General features: G+C 42.2%; 3 protein-coding genes and 1 non-coding gene across 5 annotated transcripts in view; 2 read left to right on the top strand and 2 right to left on the bottom strand.

The window, feature by feature from the left end:
• The window catches only part of PDCD11 (programmed cell death 11), a 49,264-nt gene extending 46,853 nt beyond the window's left edge, over nt 1-2,411 (bottom strand). For both annotated transcript variants that reach the window (XM_034931417.2, XM_034931418.2), the window contains exons 1-2: nt 2,300-2,411; nt 505-617 (exon numbers count right to left, since the gene is read on the bottom strand). In XM_034931417.2, the coding sequence (XP_034787308.1) occupies nt 505-606 (102 nt within the window). In that variant the 5' untranslated portion in view covers nt 607-617; nt 2,300-2,411. The remainder of the gene's footprint in view (nt 1-504; nt 618-2,299) is intronic.
• A 77-nt stretch (nt 2,412-2,488) lies between these two features.
• ATP5MK (ATP synthase membrane subunit k) lies at nt 2,489-9,989 on the top strand. Its single transcript, XM_003825540.4, has 4 exons — nt 2,489-2,621; nt 6,566-6,661; nt 6,749-6,841; nt 9,873-9,989. The coding sequence occupies exons 2-3, from the start codon at nt 6,575-6,577 to the stop codon at nt 6,836-6,838; spliced, it is 177 nt and encodes a 58-aa protein (XP_003825588.1). The 5' UTR covers nt 2,489-2,621; nt 6,566-6,574; the 3' UTR covers nt 6,839-6,841; nt 9,873-9,989.
• On the top strand, nt 4,669-4,730 carry MIR1307 (microRNA mir-1307). Its single transcript, NR_163078.1, has one exon. It is a non-coding gene; the product is annotated as a microRNA mir-1307 (primary transcript).
• Nucleotides 9,974-17,305, bottom strand: part of TAF5 (TATA-box binding protein associated factor 5) — a 21,608-nt gene continuing 14,276 nt past the window's right edge. Inside the window, exons 6-11 of the mRNA XM_003825538.6 lie at nt 17,174-17,294; nt 15,645-15,774; nt 13,537-13,701; nt 11,687-11,864; nt 11,341-11,518; nt 9,974-11,033 (exon numbers count right to left, since the gene is read on the bottom strand). Coding sequence (XP_003825586.2) covers nt 10,816-11,033; nt 11,341-11,518; nt 11,687-11,864; nt 13,537-13,701; nt 15,645-15,774; nt 17,174-17,294 — 990 coding nt within the window. The 3' untranslated portion in view covers nt 9,974-10,815. The remainder of the gene's footprint in view (nt 11,034-11,340; nt 11,519-11,686; nt 11,865-13,536; nt 13,702-15,644; nt 15,775-17,173; nt 17,295-17,305) is intronic.

The following is a 17,305-nucleotide window of genomic DNA, read 5'->3' as shown; positions in this document are numbered from 1 at the left end:
TTTTGTTTGTGTGTTTTTTGAGACAGAGTCTCACTCTGTCGCCCAGGCAGGAGAGCAGTGGCACAATATTGGGTCAGTGCAACCTCCGCCTTCTTGGTTCAAGCAATTCTCATGCCTCAGCCTCCCAAGTAGCTAGGACTACAGGTATACCACCATGCCCAGCTAGTTTTGGTATTAGTATAGACGGGGTTTCACCATGTTGGCCAGGCTGCTCTTGAATTCCTAGCCTCAAGTGATCCGCCTGCCTCGGCTTCCCAAACTGCTGGGATTACAGGCATGAGCCACTACGCCCAGCTAATAACAGTACTTTAATACTAAATGCCAAGCTTCAAAAGATACAGCCTTGTGGTGGTATGGCCTCTCTAAATGAGTTAAATTTATAGAAGTAGACTTCAATGCAAAAAAAATCTGGAAAAATAACACATTCTCAAATAAGGCTCATTTTTCACAAGACACTACAGTAAAAGTTTCCAGTGAGTGTCACCAAACAAGCATACTACTTACATCAAATAAGTTGTCTTGTTCAACTGACTGCTGGAAAGCTTTCTCTGGTTTGTGGATCTTTCTTGTACCTCCTCGGGGGAAGCTTTCTTCCAGGTTTGCCATGTTTGGGTCTCCTAAAAACAATGCAAAGGATAATGGTGACATGTTGTCTTGGTAGCAGATTTCAGAAAGGTGTTATCAACGGGCAAGAGACAGAACGTTCCAGCAATATGCTAGACAACATTCAGGACTACAACATAGATGGTTTAGATGTCAGGCCCGGAATAATCCATACTTCATCTTTCCAAAGGTCTCTGCTTCAAAACCACAAGTCCACCCACCTTCTTCCAGAAAAAGAAGTTATAGATTCAATGTAGCACATACTCACTAAGCAGCTACAGTTAAGTCAGAGATACACTGTAGCTCTATAGATGAATAATAATCCTCTGCCTTCAAAGAACATGCACACTTTTTGGAAGATAAAACAATTATGCAAGTAACTTAAAATGCAAATCAGATTATAAATGATCACAAAGATGTAGGAAGGGATAAGGCAATGTAGGAAGGGATAAGTAAAGGAGGCAAGCTTCATAAAGAAGATCTTTTTTAGCTGAAGGGTAAAAGATGAACAGAAGCTTGACAGGTAGAAAGGGAATGTGAGAAAAGACATGGATGGGAAAAGCCTATTATTTCAATAAACACCAGCAATTTCCCTATCAAACAACTGCTCAAAGGCTTGCTGTTGTCTCTGAAGAATTATTCAACTAGATCACTGGGAGATTAAAGCATAAAAATTGAAGTTAAATTTTAAAGAAGGCCGGGCACCATGGCTCACACCTGTAATGCCAGCACTTCGGGAGCCCGAGGCGCGTGGATCATCTGAGGTCAGGAGTTCGAGACCAGCATAGTCAACATGGCGAAACCCCGTCTCTACCAAAAACGCAAAAATTAGCCGGGCGTGGTGGCATGCGCCTAGTCCCAGCTACTAGGCAGGCTGAAGCGTGAGAATTGCTTGAGGCCGGGAGGCGGAGGTTGCAGTGAGCTGAGATCATGCCGCTGCACTCCAACCTGGGAGACAAAGTGAGACTCCGTCTCAAAAAAATTAAAGGAGAAGTTGGGCTTTTTTGTGGAAGACCTTGAATTAGATATGGGTAGTTTGCTTTGGCAAGTCAAAGACTTAAGCAGGGAAAGCGAGAGAACAGTAAGCAAGAAAAATATACTGCAGGCTATAGATTGGACATGAAGAGAGACAGTACTGAAGGCAAGTAAATTCGGTAGAAGGATTCAAATGCACTGTTTCCTGTTATCTCAGTGACAGAAAAAAAAAAAAAAAAAGGATTCAAATGCAGTACAGCAGAGAAACCATGAGAACCAGAACTGGGTATAAGTGAAAACAGAAGACAGGAGAGGTTAGTTCTGACAGACACTTGGTAATAAGACTCTAGAAGGGCTTTAGACTAAAGAAGTGATGACCGGGTGGGGCCAAGGATATGGAATCAGGGATGGGTATATGATTCATAGAAACAGGAAAGTTTGGGGGGTCTAGTTTGCTGATAATTTCACCCTTAATTTCCTTTCAAGCAAGGGGAAACTGAGGCTCTGAAAAGTAAGGCGATCCAGGGGCACAGAAGATACTTAGGCTACTTTCCGAACACAAAGCCTGGGGTTACAGGGGCTGCTACAACAGAGCCGGCTTCGAAGCGGGGCTAAGGTGGCCGAACCACACTCATCCAGCGTGTGCCTGGCAGGGAACCAGGCCTGGGACAGACCTGACAGCCATGAGGTTTCCTCCTTTTTCGCCTCTGCCTTTACTCACCAGCGCCACGGCGTCTGCACCCAGCTACCACTAAGCTCGCGTCGCGGTACTCACACACGCGGAGACCAGGACACCCACAGTCCAGTGCAATTCTTCCGGAAGTGTGGGCGGGCTCAACACCCTACTTCCGTTGCTGTGTTGCGGAGGTGACCTAGAGACAGGAATCGGAAGGGCGGGATTTGGAGCCATAGCCAATCGTCGCATTAGGCCGAATCGCGGGGGCCGGCTAAACGCGTGCGGGGGAGGTGGCTTCTTCCGGCCGGGCCGAGAGGCGGTTGCATTCGTTGAAGGACACCAGCTGCGGAATTTGCGGCTTTGGCAGGTGGGTGAAGAGGGGAGGCCGGGCTTGGACCTCGCGCCTGCACGTTGCAGGACCGCCCGCCGTTTCTGGCCGAGGAGCAACTCGAGGTCTTAGCTTTGGAGGAGAGAAACGGTGGGGAATGGGAAAGGAGCTAGAAAAAACGAGGGGCGCAAGGGGGCGGCCAGCGGGTGAGAAGCCTCGAGGTGAGGCGGATAGGTGCGCCCAAGGGCTCCCACAGTTTCCGAAGACCCTTAGATTGCATTCGCCAGTGGAGAAAAATGAGGCCCTCCGCGAAGCGTCCCTCGAGGTCACCCAGTGACGTAATATTGGACGAGGACTAGGGCTTCTGATCCCCATCACCGGCCGAATTAACCTCTTTTCTTCTGTATGTCCATAGCTGTTTGTTCCCACCGAGCTGTGCTTTAGGAAGCTGGCCAGCCGGGCCTCCTTTAGGTGCGCTGCAGCCTTTTTCAAAGCGAGTGAATGTGGCCCGGCCCCTACAGTTCGCCAGGCCCGCTGTAAAAGGGTTAGATTTCAGTCTGTAGACGATCAGTGGGAAGGCCTTTCCTAGGAGGTAACCAGAACAGAGAGCTGTAAACTCCGTGAATGCAAGAGGCTGCTTCTGTTACCTGAGTGGTTCTCACTCATCTTTGCCTTCCTTACCTTGTGATCTCACCATTCCAGGTAGGTGTTAAGTTAGAAAGGAAAATAGCAATATCGAGGAACAGAGAAAGTAACAAGAGCTACTGGTCACTTTGGACCTTTAATAAAGTGCCCATCTCACAGGTGGAGAGAGGCACGGAAGGATTAGTTACATTTAAGAGCAGTTAGTGGCCGGGCGCGGTGGCTCACGCCTGTAATCCCAGCACTTTGGGAGGCCGAGGCGGGTAGATCACCTGAGGTCCAGAGTTCGAGACCAGCCTGAGTAGTATGGTGAAACCCCGTCCCTACCAACAATACAAAAATTAGCCGGGCGTGGTGGCGCGCGCCTGTAGTTCCAGCTACTCGGGAGGCTGAGGCAGGAGAACCGCTTGACCCCGGGAAGCGGAGATTGCAGTGAGCCGAGATCGCGCCACTGCACTCCAGCCTGGACGACAGAGCGAGACCTTGTCTCAAGAAGGGCAGTTAGCAACTTAATTAAAACATACCACCGTTTAACAACATTAAATCACAACTAGGAGTCTTACAAAGGGCACTGTAAACACAAGGGTTCCTTTATCTTTGCCCTAAAGTAACCTGCACCGTGCTGAAGAGTGCAGAACCAAAATTTTCGACCTTACTCCATTATCTCACCAGCAACAATCCCGTTCCCCATTTGGCCCTCCATTTGAGCCTCTCAAGAGTCCTCCTCCTTTAAGACCCAGACTAACTTGAGTGATTGATTTCAGTTCTTGAACCATGCACTTCCCTGCAATCAGAATTAGTCTTCTGTGGGATATCACAAAACATCAGCCTTCCTCCCATATTGTGTGTAAATTAAAGGGAAATTTAAAGCGCCGTAGTATTGTTGGGCATATCCTCCTAAAAAGTTTAGTTAGATGTAATGTAGTGGAGGTTTTCGCTAATGGTCAAAGTGAAGCCCTTATTTTCTGTAGCGTTTCTCCTAAAAACCTACTTCAAACCCTAAGAAGTGAATCCAAAAATGTATCATGAAATGAATGGAGCTGGTGGTGGGGCGGGGGGCGGGGGGAAGTATGTCTTTAGTAAGTTTAGTAAAGTGGAACAGTTGATAGCTACATTATAAAGTTACTTTTCTCGCTTCTGTTGGCTAAGATCAAGTGTATAAAGTTATTTTTAATGGAGATTTTCCTACTTGGGCTAGACTGGCCAAGGTCTCTGAAGAGGCCTAAGGAAGTTTGGATTTCCTTCATTGCTCCAAGAACCTTCTTGAAACTTGAAAATTAAGGTCATTTTTCTCAAATTTTCATTGCCAATTCTTTACACAAGAATGCCTCTGAAAGCCTTTGAATGGGGGAGTTCCAGTTTCCATAGCAATGACTCCCTGACAGATATCTCCCTCTTCCATTTCATCAAGACCCAGCTGAGTCACTGTCACTGCCTACCAATCTCGACCGGACCTCGACCGGCTCGTCTGTGTTGCCAATCGACTCGGCGTGGCGTCGGTCGTGGTAGATAGGCGGTCATGCATACGAATTTTCAGCTCTTGTTCTGGTGACCTTTTGAATACGTCTTGTCTTTAAAAGAAATTCATGCCTTTGTAAAATATACAGGTACTATAGATTAAGCTGCCTTTGCTATATATTCTTCCAGAGTTTTTTTTAATACACTTACTATTTTTCTATTTCATTTACTGCAGTATTTTTCAAACTTTAGCATGCTTTAGAATTATCTAGAAGCCTTATTAAAATAGATTCCTGGACCCAGAGTTTCTGATTCAATAGGTAGGGCCTAAGAATTTGCACTAACAAGTTTCCAGTGATGCTAATGCTGCTGGTCTAGGGACAAGACTCAGAACCATTGACGTGCTTTATAAAATCCACAAATAAGATTTTTTCTTACAAAATTGAACGTTACTTGGGACATCTTCCCATGTCAGTACACAAAGATCTGTGCCTGTTGTGTGTCGTTTAATGGAAACCATCATTTTTTTAATCAGTCTTCTATAGATGGACTTTTAAGATTTTCATAAACAGTATTTCATTGACCATCTTTGAACCACACAATTTGTTTCCACTTTGTAATATTTCAGTAAGGGTAAATTCCTGGAGAAAAAAACCAGCTAGATGAAAGGGTATACTCATTTTATAATTCGATAAGATACTGCCAAATTGCACTTTCTGAAGGTTGTACCAGTTTATTTATTTTTATTTATTTATTTATTTATTTTTTTTGAGACGGCGTCTCGCTCTGTCACCCAGGCTGGAGTGCAGTGGCGCAATCTAGGCTCACTGCAAGCTCCGCCTCCCAGGTTCATGCCATTCTCCTGCCTCAGCCTCCCGAGTAGCTGGGACTACAGGCGCCCACCACCACGCCCGGCTAATTTTTTGTATTTTTAGTAGAGACAGGTTTCACCGTGTTAGCCAGGATGGTCTCGATCTCCTGACCTCGCATCCACCCGCCTTGGCCTCCCAAAGTGCTGGGATTACAGGCATGAGCCACCATGCCAGGCTGGTTTTACCAGTTTATACTCCAAGCAAGAGAGAGAGAATTCTTAGTTTTCTCACATACTTAATACTACTACTTACCATAATTTTATTTTTGCTTGTTTGATGATTAAATATTGATCTCATTTTACATTTCTTTGACTAATAGGTTTTATGTTTTTTTTGGTTTTTGGCTTTTTTTCTTAATATTTTCCCTTCCCTGAGATGACTTAAATATTTCCCCATGTTTTCTTCCAGGACTTTTTGGTTTCACTATTTACATTTAAATCTTTTATCTATTTTGGTGGTGGTGCAAGGATTCCAGCTTCCTTACTACCACCAGTAGCTATTATTAACTCCATTTAATAAATTATCCCTTCTCCCTTCTCCCATGGAGGTCCTAAATTACTTATAACAAGAAAAATTGTATAAGTAGGGGTTGTAATTGAGCTGTTTAGTTGATGGTCACCCGTTGAATGTTTGAAAAATACCAGCTCCAATTTTTGAGTAGCCTTAAAATGGATTAATTCAATGGACTATGGTGTGATGGAGCCAGGAATGAAAATATTAAGCTGTATTGGGTCAGAGAATGAACTTAGCAGGGGCTATTGTGTGATTTGATGTATTTTGAGGTGTTCATGAAATAGCAATCAAGGTAAAATCCTACTTCCAAAAGCTTTTCTTAGCGGGAAGGCTTTTTCCACCATCTTTGCTACTACTGTGTTGGGTGAGATATAGATAAAAATTTACAGTATTTATATGCAGTGACCTTGAGTTTTTAGACTAAAACAAGACAAAATTTATTTACTTTTAAATTACATCCAAACCAATTTAATGTTGCTTTCTTTCTTTTTTTAAAAGATTGAAATCATGGCAGGTCCAGAAAGTGATGCGCAATACCAGTTCACTGGTATTAAAAAATATTTCAACTCTTATACTCTCACAGGTAGAATGAACGTAAGTATTGATAACTTTAAGCAGTTATATTTTAAAATAATATAGATGGAACAAGAAGTCTTGTTTACTTTTTTCTTTCTTTCTCAGTGTGTACTGGCCACATATGGAAGCATTGCATTGATTGTCTTATATTTCAAGTTAAGGTCCAAAAAAACTCCAGCTGTGAAAGCAACATAAATGGTAAGAAGTTGACATTTAAACCTTTATAATTTAGCCATTTTGATGTTAGGATTTTTCCCTAACATTTAGTATAAAAATAAACCATTGTCATTTTGCAAAATTTATAGCATACAAGAAAAAAAAATACAGAGGCCTAGTATAGTGGCTCATACCTGTAATCCCAGCACTTTGGCAGGCCAAGGCGGGCAGATGACTTGAGCCCAGGAGTTCAAGACCAGCCTGGGCAACATGATGAAACCCCATCTCTACCAAAAAACAAAAATTAGCCAGGGTGGGAGAACTGCTTAAGTCCAGGAGGCGAAGGTTGCAGTGAGCCGAGATCACGCCACTGCATTCCAGCTTGGGCGAAAGAGCAAAACCGTGTCTCAAAAAAAAGAAAAAGAGGCTGGGTGCAGTGGCTTGTGCCTGTAATCCCAGCACAATGGGAGGCCGAGGCAGGCGGATCACCTGAGGTCAGGAGTTTGAGACTAGCCTGGCCAACATGGTGAAACCCCATCTCTACTAAAAATACAAAAGTTAGCCAGGTGTGGTGGCAGGCGCCTATAATCCCAGCTACTCGGGAGGCTGAGGCAGGAGAATAGCTTGAGCCCAAGAGGCAGAGGTTGCAGTGAGCTGAGATCACGCCATTGCACTCCAGCCTGGGGGACAAGAGCAAGACTTCGTCTCAAAAAAAAAAGGGAGAAAAATATTGCCCATGTCCCAAGACCCTAACAATTTTTGTTACATGTATTTTGTTTGGTTTCCAGTGACTATGATCACGTCTGTAATTTTGTCTTATACCAAATATATCTTTAATTTGAATGCATGTCTGTTTATAAATATATGAACTATTTCAGAGAGGAACTCTCGTTCCCATTAGAATTAGTAATACTACAATGAATGCTTTTGAGCATGAAGCCTTGTCTATATCTAGGATTGTCATCTTAGGCAAAAGTGCTTTCCCAATTATGGGGTACCCAGCTTTGTAAATGGGTGTGTCTTTTGCCCAGCCAACGTGAAATGTAACTTTCTGGTTTTTGCTAATTTGATGAGTAAAAAAAATTGTGTTTCTTGCTTTTTGAAGGGCATGTTTTTCTGTGTTTACTGTTTGCATTTTTCTTGAAAATACAATTCATTCTATACATGTTTTTATTTATCAATTGGGTGACTTGGAAGCTCTTTATGTAATCATTAGCCAACCTTTTATATCAGTTGCAAATATTTCTTTTTCTAGTTTGTTTCCAATGTTTATGTAATTCTGTCTTTTCCTTAAATCCCCATAGGTTTTATTTTCTTATAATCCTCCAACCCCCATTTGCCCATCCTTTAAATATCTGTTGTGTTGGCAATGGGTGATATGTGGAAAGCCCAAATGCCAGATCTTCATCTGATGTAGCTCTCCTTCGCAGACTTTTTTTTTTTTTTTTTTTTTTGAGATGGCGTTTCACTCTTGTTGCCCAGGCTGGAGTGCAATGGCATGATCTTGGCTCACTGCAACCTCTGCCTCCCGGTTCAAACAATTCTCCTGCCTCAGGCTCCTGAGTAGCTGGGATTACATGTGCACACCACCACGCATGGCTAATTTTTTTGTATTTTTAGTAGAGACGAGGTTTCACCATGTTGGTCAGGCTGGTCTCAAACTCCTGACCTCAGGTGATATGCCCGCCTTGGCTTCCCAAAGTGTTGGGATTACAGGTGTGAGCCACCACACCCAGCCCGGATATTTTTGAGACTCTAGCTCTGTTGCCCAGGCTGGAGTGAAGTGGTGCGATCTCAGATCACTGCAACCTCTGCTTCCCGGGCTCAAGTGACCCTCCCGCCTCAGCCTCCTGAATAGCTGGGATTTCAGGTGCATGCCACCACACCCAGTTAATTTTTGTATTTTCTTTTGGTAGACAGGGTTTTGTGATGTTGCCCAGGCTGCTCTCAAACTCCTGGGCTCAAGTGATCCACCTGCCTCAGTCTCCCAAAGTGCTGGGATTACAGGCATGAGCCACTGTGCCTGGCCTCTTCTATGCTTAAGAGCTTTTCCAATCTCAAAACAGTTGACCTTAGGGAGTGCATATCCGACAATGCAGTGATCACTGGCTTATTCCTGACGAACAGGTAGTATTTTGCCCAATTTTTTATATTAATTACCTCCTAACTTCAGAAGGGTGGTAGTATCCCCATTACAAAAATGGAGAGGCTGGGCGTGGTGGCTCACGCCTGTAATCCCAGCACTTTGGGAGGCTGAGGTGGGTGGACCATCTGAGATCAGGAGTTCGAGACCAGCCTGGCCAACATGGTGAAACCCCATCTCTACTAAAAATATAAAAATTAGCCGGGCGTGGTGGCAGGCACCTGTAATCCCAGCTACTCGAGAGGCTGAGGCGTGAGAATCACTTGAACCCAGGAGGCAGAGGTTGCAGTGAGCCGAGATTGCACCGCTACACTCCATCCTGGGGGATAGAGCGAGACTGTGTCTCCGAACAAAAAAAAAAGATGTTACTTTATATGCTAGACTTTTCCAGTAGTATACCTTTAGGATCATACTAAATTGTTGGTAGCTTATTTGTTAAAGGTGGAATGTTAGGTTAAAATGTATTAATCTGAGGCCAGGCACAGTGGCTTACACCTGTAATCCCAGTACTTTGGGAGGCTGAGGCGGGTGGATCACTTGAGGTCAGGAGTTCGAGACCAGCCTGACCAACATGGTGAAACCCTGTCTCTACTAAAAAATACAAAATTAGCCGGGTGTGGTGGCACATGCCTGTAATCCCAGCTACTTGGGAGGCTGAGGCAGGGGAATCACTTGAACCTGGGACGCGGAGGTTGCAGTGAGCCGAGATTGTGCCATTGCACTCCAGCCTGGGCAACAAGAGCGAGCTCTGTCTCAAAAAAAAAAAAAGTATTAATCTGAGATACACTTTAATTTTTTTGGTGTTACGTCTTTGACAATCTAATAAATTCGCATTCAGTTTCAGTGGGTTCATGTTACCTTAGTAATTCTTGAGTGTCTTAAGAGTAAAGCTGACCACATTTGTATCTAAACTGTTTGCTTTGTTTATAGGATTTTAAACTGTCTACGGTTCTTAACCTCATCTGTTAAGTTCCCATGCCTGGAGAAGCTAATGCCAACTCATCATGTGATAATTCAATTTGTACAATAAATTATGAACCTGGAAAAGCTGGTTGTCTTTATTTACAAGATATCAAAAATATAAAAACTGTACAAAATGCAACAAAGGCAAAAACTGGCAGTGACTTGGTCTAAATCTTTTAGTTTCCCAAAGCAAGGCTCAGTACTGGAGGTAAGCAACTGAAATGTCTGTCTGACTTCAAGTGTACTAGGTTGTATGTAGCTGTTTTAGCTGAAGTAGAACATGGAAGCTAAATTTCTTCACCTGGTTTTATCGAGTGTTTGGGTGCACTCAAAACTCAACAGGTATATAAATTCAGATGTCAGTGGGTGGCTGTACTTCATCTAGATCTAAGAAAGGAACCCTACCTAGTTACATACATTCCACTAATCATGGGCCAAGAAAAAAAAAGTTAGTGGATCATTTAACATAGTTTTTGAGTGCCATACAGTAACTACGTTTTTACAGCAGAAACATACATGCTCATAGGATTCTTCAGCTAAAATTCAAGATGATAGTATATTTCTGAATTTGAATCTTGAAGCAGGATGAATTATTGAAATCAACTTTTTTTCTAAATGTAATAAATTAAAATAGCATTTGAACAGAAAATGCATAGTTTCCACACAATCCAAAGCACCATAAATGTTCCCTCCATGATCATAATACCTCTTATTCAACTAACGGAAATTAGTCAAATGTGGTTGCTATAGAAACGTGGAACTGTCCTGTTCAGATTTTCCAAGCAGCATACTTCCAGATCCATATAGACAAAAACATTCTCTGTAGCTTAAATATTAATCACTGAGGTATTTGCTTTTAGTCTCCCTTTTTAAAAACAGTAGCTTCCAAAAGGTCTTTAATACCGATGGTTTATTGTGGACTATAAGCTCCTGCAGCTAGAACCAGGTTTCTTCGAGTAAAATGAAGGTGTACAACTGGTGTTGATTTGGTCATATATGTTCCCAACAATAACTCCTGTGAATTCTCAGGTAAATTTATATGCCCAGTGGCTGTAGTAAAGTCATCGGTCTCTAAATCTTCAAAGGCTTTGATAGCATCCCATAATCGAACTGTATTATCCATTGAACCTAAGGGGAAGTCAAAGGAAACCATTAGTTGCATCCATCATATTTACATTCGGACATTTTGTCCACTACACTATGTATTTACTGTACATTTTGGGTGAAAAATCTAAACTTGACCAACAACTCTATTCCTTCCTAAGGAGCATTATCAAGCAGTACTTTAACCTGAGAAGTGATTGATGTAGGATGACACTCTGGAATCATAGCTAAAGGGAAGTAAAACCTAAAACATAAGGACTTAGTGTTGCAGTCGTCAACACTGTTTCCTCTTAACATAGCATTTACCATAAAGCCATTAATAGTCATTTACCTGATGCCAAAATTTCACCATCTCTACTAAACCTAAGTGAACAGACTGTATCAGTGTGGCCTTTTAATTCTCCAACCATCAAACCATGTCCAATATCCCAAAGAAGCACTCTGCCATCTGTTGCTCCTGTAGCCAGGAATCTCCCATTGGGAGAAAATGTCAAGGAATGAATTGGTCCCTAGAAAAAAGTTCATAGAAAAGATCAAAGTATGTCTAGGAAAATAAGACAAAATTTTAAAGTTTTGTAGTAAGAATGGTATCTTTAAAATTTATGTGTCACTTGTTTAAAAAATATTTTTATTTTGAAAGCAACCTTGGATGCTGGAATAATAAGAGTGTAAAATACCTTGTGTCCAGTGAAGATCCTTACACAGTTACCATTCAGGACGTCCCAGAGCCGCACAGTTCTGTCTGCAGAGCCCGTAGCAACATAATTAGAATTTGGATGGAATCTGGTACAATTCACATCAGCAAGATGGCCGGCAAATATTCTTAAAGGCTGATAGTGGTCTGTAGCCCAGAGCCTTTTATAAAGTTATTGAAAGCAAAAGATGACAATTAGTAGATAGCTGTGAAATGCCAAAAATCTATACAAAATAAATACAGAAACATCCACATGAAAAGTTAGTTCTGAGTGGGCCCCCCACTTACTAGTTAACTGAGGGGAAGAAAAATGAGACTCACAGTCTTAAGAGTTCATCTGGTACAATTTTTTTTTTTTTTTTTAAGCTGAGGTCTTGGCCAGGCATGGGGGCTCACGCTTACAATTCTAGCACTTTGGGAGGCCGAGGCATGCAGATCACGAGGTCAGGAGTTCGAGACCAGACTGACCAACATGGTGAAACACCGTCTTTACTAAAAATACAAAAAATTAGCCAGGCATGGTGGTGCACGCCTGTAATCCCAGCTACTCAGGAAGCTGAGGCAGGAGAACTGCTTGAACCCAGGAGGTAGAGGTTGCAGTGAGCCGAGATGGCGACACTGCACTCCAGCCTGGGTAACAGAGCGAGACTCTGTCTCAAAAAAAAAAAAAAAATGCTGAGGTCTTGCTCTGTTGCCCAAGCTGGATTCAAACTCGGTTCCAGCAATCCTCCCACCTCAGCCTCCCCAGTAGCTGGGACTATAGGCGTGTACCACTGTAGCCAGCCAAAACTTAAGTTCTAGAACTCCAATTCTCTGTATATTCTTCCTCCTCTATTCCTAGTCTAAACCACACAAAAGTATTTTCCCCTAGTTCTGGCCACCAAATAGTTGTTTTGTTTTGAGACAGTCTCACTCTGTCATCCAGGCTAGAATGCCGTGGTGCAATCTCGGCTCACTGCAACCTCTGCCTCCTGGGTTCAAGCAATTCTGCCTCAGCCTCCTGAGTAGCTGGGACTACAGGCACATGCCACCACACCCGGCTAATTTTTTTTTTTTTTCAGTAGAGACAGGGTTTCGTCATGTTGGCCAGGCTGGTCTGGAACTTCTGGCCTCAAGTTATCTGCCCTCCTTGGCCTCCCAAAGTGCTGGGATTACAGGCGTGAGCCACTGCACCTGGCCAAATAGTTTATAACCTGAACTACCTTATCCTCAACTTCTAAGCAGATGACAGAGAAACATAAAGGTGCTCACAGTGGTATGGAAGACAAGGTTAAGCATCTGATGGGGTTGGGAGGGAGGATTGTTAATTATTTTTTAAAAACCAGGATTCATATAGATGTAATTGCAGATATAATAATACTCCTGCCCCAATTTCTTTTCTTTTTTTTTTTTTTTTTTGAGATGAAGTCTCGCTCTTGTCCCCCAGGCTGGAGTGCAATGGTGCGATCTCGGCTCACTGCAACCTCCGCCTCTCGGGTTCAAACGATTCTCCTGCCTCAGCCTCCTGAATAGCTGGGATTACAGGTGCCTACCACCACGCCCGGCTAATTTTTGTATTTTTAGTAGAGACGGGGTTCCACCATGTTGGCCAGGCTGGTCTCAAACTCTTGACCTCAGGTGATCCATCCACCTCGGCCTCCCAAAGTGCTGGGATTACAGGCATGAGCCACTGCGCCCGGCCCCAATTTCAAATAAGTTATAAATGCAAAAGCTTCTCAGAAAGTTGAACCTCAATAATGGAAGTGTAAATGAATTTGGCTGGCTGTGTAATTCCCAACAAGAAACCATTCTGTTCATTGAATAGACCCAGTCATAAGATCACAGTGTTCTTACCGAGCTACTCGGTCATGGCCCCCTGACACAAAATAATATCCATATGGAGAAAATTGTGTGTCCCATACTGGATAGTTGTGTCCTTTATATCCCACCAAACAAGTAAATGTTTGAAGGCTCCACAATCTAACAGTTCCGTCCTCTGAAGAGGAAAGCAGATAGTTCCTGAGAGAAGAGAAGGTGATATATTTGACTCCCAGAGTAACCTTTGGTCACCTGCCCAGTTTTATATACATTTGAATACATTAAATATTTTATATACATTTGACTATATTAAATATACCTAACATGCTGCATCTCACTTTTAATTCATACACGCAATTCACAGTAGGTATCAATTGAAAGAACTAACCAAACTAATGTTAACCCTGACACTCTACATATACCGAGCACCTACTGAATGAGGTAATATGATACAAAAACTTAGGGAAAATCACAGTTCTTTACAAGAAAAAAATAGCAGGGGTAATTAACAAAGTATAGTCAAATAAGGTCAATTGAGAAAGTTTAAGAAATGTGATATGTCACTTAAAACTCAACAATTTTTGACCCTAAAATAAAGATGCTATTTTCCCATGCTGTGTAAGCTATGTAAGAATTAAAAAGGAAATGTCTTTTGAAGAAAAAGAAAAAAAAACTACAGACATGCTAATAATTCTCTACCTTTTTCAAGCATAAACACAAAAGATTGATAGAAGGTTATTACAATTTTCACTGAAATCAGACGTTTCCCTCAAATAAAAATGTATCATCTGGCAAAACCTTATCAAGCAACAAAAAACCTAATTCTCAAAGTTTCGTAATGATGAAACCTTGATGGATGGAAAGCTATTATCTTTTTTTCTTTTCTTCTTTTTTTGAGATGGAGTTTTGCTCTTATCACCCAGGCTGGAGTGCAGTGGTGCAATCTCGGCTCATTGCAACCAGGTTCAAGTGACTTTCCTGCCTCGGCCTCCCAAGTAGCCAGGATTACAGGTGGGCGCCACCACACCCTGCTAATTTTTGTACTTTCAGTGGAGACGGGATTTCCCATGTTGGCCAGGCTGGTCTCAAACTCCTGATCTCAGGTGATGCGCCTGTCTTGGCCTCCCAAAGTGCTGGGATTATAGGCGTGAGCCACTGTGCCCAGCCTGAAAGCTATTATCTATCCAAGTAATATACTGATGGTATTATGAATACAAAACACCCTCCACCCATTTTTACAGTGTTAGAGATCATGAAAAATAGGCAAATACCTATACACATAGGATGACATTGTAATCATACACCTAAAGGGAAGCAAACCAATTTTGAATTTCCTTTTTCATTTACTCTTAGTACTTTTGATTATAGAAAGATTAATCCTCAATTACTAGCTAATATGCCATTAATGTCAGGAATTTGTCTTAAATTTGATGAAGCAGCCAGAAGACACAATGCAGGGACCCAATGAAGCAATTCAACCCCTAATGGAGTTCTATAAAACTAAAGCTTTGGTTGGTTATTTACCATTGGGTAACAAATAAAAATAATTAAAAAAAAAAAAAGGAAATACTAAAGCTAATTTTTAAAACCAGTAAGCCCTGAAACTGTGCATTTTGATTCTATAAATTTGAGTATACAGGCCAGGCACAGTGGCTCACGCCTGTAATCCCAGCACTTTGGGAGGCTGAGGTGGGCAGATCACCTGAGGTTGAGAGTTCAAGACCAGCCTGACCAACATGGAGAAACCCCATCTCTAATAAAAAAATAAAATTAGCCAGGTGTGGTGGCACATGCCTGTAATCCCAGCTACTCAGGAGGCTGAGCCAGGAGAATCGCTTGAACCCAGGAGGCGGAGGTTGCGGTAAGCCAAGATCACGCCATTGCACTCCAACCTGGGCAACAAGAGCGAAACTCTGTCTCAAAAAAAAAAAAAAGTGAGTATACATTAAATTGCTACCATGTACAAACACCAGGATTCAAAGATGAATTAGCAAATGGCAAGATTCTAAAAGATGATGAACGTCAGACAACCATGAGATTTTTATCAGAATTTTCCCAGCATTTGCATAATGTTTCCAGTAGTTAACTTTTATATAATTTCAATATAACATAGCAGTATTTAATTTTTATTGTTTGTATTTTACCTATCCGGACTGAAGCTGGCTCCGTAGACAGGCCCACTGTGACCATACAAAATCTTCAACTCACTTGCTGTTTTCTCATCCATGATTCTTTCTAAGACATCATCTGATTCTTTGTCTATAAGACTAAGATCTAAAATGGTCCAGAAATATTGATATTTTAAAAGTACATTCATCAAAACTTTTAAAGTAATCATATCACAGTGCAGGAGAGGAATTAACATTTGAAAATTTCCTTCTATATACCAACCACACTTTGCTAATCCCTCTAAATTAGGCAGTATCATCTCAGCGTGTAAGAGAAGAAACTGACGTTCAGAACAGATAATTTGCTAGAGTGCACACAGCTACTCAGTGTGGGAACCAGAACTGAAACTCAGTTTTGCCCACTATGCCACAGTGTTTCACAAAATGAAAACTATGGGCCAGGCATGGTGGCTCACACCTGTAGTCTCAGAATTTTGGTAGGCCGAGGCGGGCAGATTGCTTGAGCCCAGAGGAGTTCGAGACCAGCCTGGACAACATGGAGAAACCCTGTCTCTACAAAAAATAAAAAATTAGCCAGTGTGGTTGCACACACCTGTAGTCTCAGCTACTCAGGAGGCTGAAGTGGGAGGATCACTTCAGCCCAGGGATTAGAGGCTGCAGTGAGCCGTGATCACACCACTGCATTCTAGCCTGGGCAACAGAGTGAGACCCCATCTAAAAAAAATTTAAAAATTAAAAAAAAAAACCTATGGAAATATTGAAATAATTTAAAATATATTGTTTTATTTAAATAATATAGTTAGTAAAAAACTTTTATTTCAGGCCGGGTGTGGAGGCAGGAAAATCGCTTGAACCCGGGAGGCGGAGGTTGCAGTGAGCCACCTATAATTCCAGCACTTTGGGAGGCCAGACAGGCGGATCACCTGAGGTCAGGAGTTCGAGACCAGCCTGGCCAACATGGCGAAACCCTATCTCTACTAAAAATACAAAAATTACCTGGGCATGGTGGTGGGCACCTGTAATCCCAGCTACTGGGTTGCTGGGGAGGCTGACACAGGAAAATCCCTTGAACCTGGGAGGTAGAGGCTGTAGTGAGCCAAGACTGCGCCATTGCACTCTAGCCTGGGTGACAGGGCGAGACTCTGTCTCAAAAAAACAAAAAGTAAAAAACTTTCAAATAAAATCCTGACCTTATTTGTTCTTTTTAGCCATTTTTATGACTAAAACAGGAAGTACCATCCCTTATTTAAAGATTTTTTAAGATATACAAGCAATCATAAAATGTTAGATTTTTAACTTTTAAGTTTTTTAGCTTAATACTCACTCATTCTACAGATGAGAAAACTGAGACCTAAAGAAATTAAACCAGTCTAGCACCCCAGTCACTCCAAAGCTTTTTTCACTGTTGGGAATGTTAGAATCTTGAGTTAAAGTAAAATCAAGTGAATTTCTGTAAAGAACACAATCTCCTGTGTATTTTCCATGGAATCAAGATTGGTATAGACTAATGGCAAGTTCACATTCCAAAAGGTCATCTCAGTTACCTGACGCTTGTTTGACACTACGAAGCTTTTTGGGTGTTACCGACCACACTCTGACAGTTGAATCTGCAAAACCTCCAGCAATCAGACTAGAATCATCAGTGACATCTACTGCAGTGAGACCCTGCCAATAAA

This window comes from Pan paniscus, chromosome 8 (assembly GCF_029289425.2).
Source record: "Pan paniscus chromosome 8, NHGRI_mPanPan1-v2.0_pri, whole genome shotgun sequence".
Classification (NCBI taxonomy): domain Eukaryota; kingdom Metazoa; phylum Chordata; class Mammalia; order Primates; family Hominidae; genus Pan; species Pan paniscus.
Note: the sequence above shows the minus strand (reverse complement) of the source record. Positions and strands in the feature narration are given on the sequence as shown.

Coding starts and splice junctions, on each gene's coding strand:
- ATP5MK (XM_003825540.4), top strand. CDS start 6,575: ATGGCAGGTCCAGAAAGTGATGCGCAATACCAGTTCACTGGTATTAAA. Junction 6,662..6,748: donor CTCTCACAGGTAGAATGAAC/GTAAGTATTGAT, acceptor TTTCTTTCTCAG/TGTGTACTGGCCACATATGG.